The sequence below is a fragment of the Chinchilla lanigera genome, unplaced genomic scaffold, assembly GCF_000276665.1.
Source record: "Chinchilla lanigera isolate Chin_1 unplaced genomic scaffold, ChiLan1.0 scaffold00082, whole genome shotgun sequence".
NCBI lineage: Eukaryota > Metazoa > Chordata > Mammalia > Rodentia > Chinchillidae > Chinchilla > Chinchilla lanigera.
In genome coordinates, this window is record NW_004955483.1 from 8,518,232 (window position 1) to 8,524,231 (window position 6,000).

The 6,000-nt window shown below is 41.4% G+C and overlaps 1 protein-coding gene across 1 annotated transcript in view; it reads right to left on the bottom strand.

The window, feature by feature from the left end:
- Cap2 (CAP, adenylate cyclase-associated protein, 2 (yeast)) overlaps nucleotides 1-6,000 on the bottom strand; it is a 118,322-nt gene that overhangs the window by 33,805 nt on the left and 78,517 nt on the right. The window contains exon 6 of the mRNA XM_005403406.2: nucleotides 4,416-4,521. Within this exon, the coding sequence (XP_005403463.1) occupies nucleotides 4,416-4,521 (106 nt within the window). The remainder of the gene's footprint in view (nucleotides 1-4,415; nucleotides 4,522-6,000) is intronic.

A 6,000-nucleotide genomic window follows, 5' to 3' on the forward strand; every position in this document is an offset into this window, starting at 1 on the left:
CAGTCTCTTGTGTAGAGAGTTTCTCACAAACAGTTGTCTTCAGGTCGAAGGAAAGCCCACAGAAGCGACAAGATTCCATGGACCACTGTCCACACAACAAGAAATTCCAGCTGGATTACTGCTCAGCTGCTTCCTCCCCGGAAACGCCTCCTCCGCCCCCACCCAGCACACTCGCGAGCGCGGGCACACACACACACACACACACACTCTCCTGAAGAATCCATGGCCTCAGAGTTTTACATTCTGTCCTTGTCTGGCACAGCTGCAGCTGGATGGCAGAGGTCAAGGTGGGGGAGCCGGCACATCCGGCGCCAGCTGCTAACTCCGGGGATGATTCTTTCTTGGAGTCGCGTACCCTTGGGAACCCAGGGTCTCAAGCAACTCCTGTTGGTCACTGAAAACCACATTTGGTGCAGAACTCAAAATCCAACTTGAAAACAGAAGAAAAGAACAACTACTGACAATATACGGTAGACACAAGAGCACGTAACTCAAGGAGTCCATGAAGATGGAGTCAGTTTCTAAACTCTGAGTTCCGTAGTATCCGCGCCCACCGACACCACATCTCTTCTACATTTTCCCCCGATCCTTATCATTTTATGTTACATAGTTTTACGTGGTTGTGATTGGTGGAATTCAATGATCTTGTTTTTGTTTTTTTTCTTTGCAAGGATTGTTTAATTTTCCTTCTTAAAGACTATTTGATCAGATAATTTTAATAGTTCTTTTCCTTCTTTTTGGAAGAATGCTGTGATTCTCTGTTTAATTGTTTTATTATTCATTTCACTGGCATGTTTGCCAGAACATAGTAAGGAAGGCAAAATTAGTTTGATTTAGGCAATGGGCTATGCTTAGAATCCTTAAAATTTTTTTTAGTAATTTAAAAAGAAATTTAATTTTAAAAGTCAAAGTGTAATTTTTAATCATGTACTTTTTAATACCTACCTTCTCAGTCTACACAAAACCGTAAGACAAAAAATCGGGAAATACAGTTCCATGTATATCTCTTAGGGCTTGTCAAAGGATTCATGCATATGATGTTACTGCTGAACCAACATTTTCCTACCATGATCATTTCCCATTTTCAATATCTGACCAATGCTGTATCTTTCCACTCTTCCATTTCCATTGAAGAAGTGAAGTAGGCTGAAGGTATAGTTCAGTATAACAGTTTGTGCTTACCATGAGCAAGGCCCTGGGTTTTATCCTCAGCACAAAAACAAAACAAAACAAAATAAAAATATCCCCCAAAGTGACACAGATGCTCCACTTTTACCATCTTAAGTAGAATTTTTGTTGAGACAGAGTCTCCCTATGTAGTGCAGGCTGGCCTGGACCCACTATGTAGCCCAGGCTGGCCTTGACCTTGCAGTGATCCTCCTGCCTCAGCCTCCCAAGTGCTGGATTTACAGGCATACATCACCATTCCTGGCTTTAAATAGAATTTTGAATAGAAGTAGAATACTGTGTGTTCAGTAAGTAATAACTGCCAATTCCATGGCAAACCATGATGCCCAGTGTTTGCTCTGTGGATCATTTATATTTTGTATAAATATCACATTTATGTTTTATAAACTTTTTTCAGACATGGGACATAGCCCATTAATTAGTGAGTTATGAAATCAATTCAGTGAGTTTCAGATAGAATTTTATACAACATGACATAAAAAAGGAAATATCAGAATGCAATATATGTAATAATAAAAGAGGGTTGTTTTGTGAAACTTGTTTTTGCTTTGTGCCTGTGGAGGGTGTGTGTAAAGTGCATTTCTTTCTATGATCTGTCTTAAACAGTTTGAAAGTCACTGTCACAAAGCATGTATTTCTCCTGAGCATAATAAAATATTCACTGTAGGACAAAGGAAAATAGCCACATTTATTTTTCTATAATTAATAATCAATTTTCTTTTATATTCATAAACACAATTACTCTGCTTTTTATACTGCAATAAAGGTATTCAAGCCATTTAAAAGTAATTTTCTATTCATGTTCCATGGGTACCATTAGAGAACTGATAGAATAGCATTTGTTGACATTATTTCCTACAAATGGATTCTCACTCCTCTTGCATGTACCTTTCATGAAATAATAACAGATCCAAAGACTCATTTTCAACTTACTGTTCCCTAATGATGACTCATCTTCATAGCAAAGAGGTGACAATTCCTGTTTATGACACATTGATCTATAACAAAACACCATCTCATTTGAAATGGATGGAAAGTAATTCGGACTAGTCTACATAAGCGTTCACACCTACTCTCACACAGCCTTCCTTACTAAAACACATCAACTGTTTATGAATTTTCCTCTTGAAAGTTATAATGTGTATGGAGGACATATCAGAAATTAAACTGATAAGAACAGATACTGCACTTGAACAGATACTACAACAGGCTGAGAAGCAATGAAAGTTGTAATGCAGGCAGAAGAACAACAGCTAACTTAATTGCATCCTGCACTGCGCATTTCAAAGCTATGGGGGAGCAAAGTAGAAAATAAAAGGCAACATCTGTCTTGAGGCGACAATGTTCACATTGTGACCCTGCTGGGGAACAAATGTAGAAAAACCACACTGCCTTGAAAATTCACAAACCACCTTAGGAAGTACTGACACCAACAGTCAGAACGGAGGGTAGGCGCCCTTAGCAGAATGAGTTCTACCTCTGAATGGGATCAAAATAAGCCGCTTTAATTTTTCTGCACTGACTGGTTAGACCAGTGTCTTAGCCACTTTCTGGTTGCTGGGACAAAATATCCAACACCTGCAACTGAAAGGAGGCCAGGCCGATGCTGGATCATGGTTCTAGTCTATGGTTGGCTGTCTCTGAGGCAGAAATGGCACTGGGGAGGAAAACTGCTCACCCCACAGCAGGCAGGAAGCAGAGACACAGAGAAGGGAGGTGCTGGGGACCAGGATACACCTTCCAGGTCACACTCCCAGACACGCACCTCTTCCGACCGGCGCCACCTTTTTTTTTTTGGTACCGGGAATTGAACTCACGACTCTGTACTTGCCAGGCAGGCGCTGTGCCACTGAGCTGTATCCCTGGCCCGCCGGCGCCATCTTAACAGCGTATTCAGTTATGGACGCATCAGTGGATGAATCCACAGACAAGTATAGCACCTCTATGCTCCAATCACCTTCCCAGATCTCTGCTTCTGACTCCATATTTTGGGGGACATTTATATTTAAATCTTAACAACCATTCACTAGTTAAAAGGAATAGCCATTTCTAATGGCAAGGCCTTTCCATGGGGAGCAAGTAGAGACTCCAAAGAGCAATGAAGATGCCAGGTCTCTAAGTCACGATTTAGTTCGAACCATTGACTGAGCCCTTAGTGCTGGACCAGCACCGTGCTAGGGGGTTGTTGAAGAGATGAGTTTGTGAACACGTGGGAGGGTTCTGAAAGCACATGGAAAATTACAGGTCATAGGCTAAGGGTATATTCAAGAAACCGGTGACCTAGGTGTACTCAAGAAACAAAGAAGGCATGGAAGAGAACCACGAATTCAGAAGGGGACCTGGCAAAGGTCCAGGGAAGTTTCTTAAGCAGGTGATGTTTGGGCTGAGCCTTGGAGAAGAGATGGGGTGCCCCCGGGAAACTTAGGTTACCAGCATGATGTATGTTCAGGATATTGCATTGTAGGTAAAACAACATGAGTTTGGCAGATTTGGAAATAACTACAATTTCGTTTGGTTCCACCAGCACTAGATGTGTTCAGGATACCGTTCAGGATACTACGAACAGTTAGGGACGGTGGAACACTCAGCAAGACAAGGGAAAACACGATCAAAGCTTGAGAAAGATCGGTGTCCCACGTGGAAATTAGAGTGGAGACAGACACACAGGTATCCTACTATTAAGGCACCTTTAAAAGGACTAGGCTTGTTTAGTTATCCAAAAATACCGTTCAGGAAACTTTAATGCATCAAAAGAAAAATTAAGAACACTTAAAGTGACACTCGTTTCCAGTCTTCCTGTTCCTTCCAATTCTTATCACAGCTTCTTAACACATGCACCACCTTCACACTCGCAAACTGGACTTTCTAATGGTAACTGGTAAACTGTCTTCTGTGTAATCACCATGTAGGTCATTTTTAATAGTTGTATTTTATTGCACGTTTACTATAGACAACCATTGTTTTTCTATATGTCATGCAGGCAGTTCCCAGATTTTCCCGTGACAAATGACATTTCCATGAGTAGCTTTTCATGCACATTTTATTCTGTCCTTTCCTGTGAGGCGAACGTGATAACCACTACACTGCGGAAACTGATGATTCTGTCCTTTCCTGGAGGCAAGTTCTAAGGCGTGAGATTATGAGGCCGCAGCGTATATGTTTGTTAATAAATATTTGTATGGTATGTTTATAAATATTTGTAAGGTGGGGAAGGGCCTGGTACTTACTGTTTTGCTCCAAGTAAGGCCTGTGGTGTGGTGTTCCTTGATGTATGCCTGAAGCTCACTCCAAATATTCAAATACGACTTCACCCAATCCACGTGGCGCAGGTCACTTTGTTACAAAAGAGAATGGAAGAGAGTAGAGTTAGGCTCGAAAGTAAAATTTTAAAAGGGAGGGGGCACAGTTACCCGGTATCTTGGGCTTAGACCATGCCAGAGTGATGATGGTTGTCCTAGCTGGAAGAGAACTCTGAAGGGAAGTGACCCAGCACTGCCCTAATGGAGGTGGCACATGGCCAGTGCCCCAAGCTCCAGATGTGGACGGAGGTGGCAGAGCAGGATCCCCACTGAACAGAGCCGACCGAGGTCATGTGTCCTCCTGCCTTGCTAAGGGGAGACAAAGGCGGAGGGAACACCGTTTCTTTCTGTAGAGCTCTTGATACAAAACAAAGAACAACTGTTCTCATGAAGGAGAGTAGGATTTTAAAAAGTCCTTTAGTATGTTTTCTAATAATTTCATTGAATTCCTTGGTTAAAAGCATAACTGAAGAGAATTTTAGTCATTATGACCAATAAGGAGTTTCTACCTAAGAAGAAATGTTTTCTTATCAAAAAGTAACACCAATACTTTTTTTATTTTTATTTTTGGTTTTTCTCTGGTACCAGGAATTGAACTCATGACCTTGTACTTGCCAGGCAGACGCTGTGCCGCTGAGCTAAATCCCTAGCCCCAATACCAATACTTTTAAAGCGATCCACTTCAACTACCTTCCTTTGATATTCTTGACAGTGTAAGCTTGGAGGGCCATGGCCAGGATTTTTATCTCCATTTTATTGAACCAAGAGCTAGTGAAATATTCACGTTTCATAACAGGATGGGCATACCGGATTGAGAGAACTGCTAGGAACTTACAGATGGGCCCAAAGAGCTGCGTTTCCTTTTGACAGTGTTCACCCACAAAACTCTTGTTCCCGCTTTGCAGGAAGTAGTAGTAGATGAGAAAGTGATGCCAGTGGAGTTAATAAAAATTTAATTGTGTACCCGGCTCATTAATCTGAGGATGAGCACTGAAGGAAAGCTCTCTTCTTAAAGCTCATAACCCTAACCACTTATCTCTAGGTGTGTTTTGTTTTGTTCTTGAAACACCCGAGCACCAGCTGCAGGTCTAGAATCCTGCCCTATTAAGGCAATCCTTTAGGAGAAGAGAAGAGACAGTGAAGTCCTAGTCAGTTACTCCCCACAGGTGGAAAACATGAATGTGGCAGCTTTGTGTCACATTTTTAGATGTACTGATTATATTAGTCAAATTGGTGAAGAATCCACTGTTACTCTCTCACTTTCCCAGGTCTCTACTGACTTGTAAGATTTTGTGAGGGTCTTAGTACATACAGTGCCCTGTACAGGGGAAGCGGTCTAGACAGCAACTATTATTACAGCACAAAACTTTCTTTGGTACAAATGTACACTCATACTTATATATGTGGTCATTTAACATGCAAATACATACATGCAAATATGTACATACAAAACACATGCGTAAGTCTGCAGACACTAGAAATATCATGATGCACATTTTTTTTTTTTTTTTTT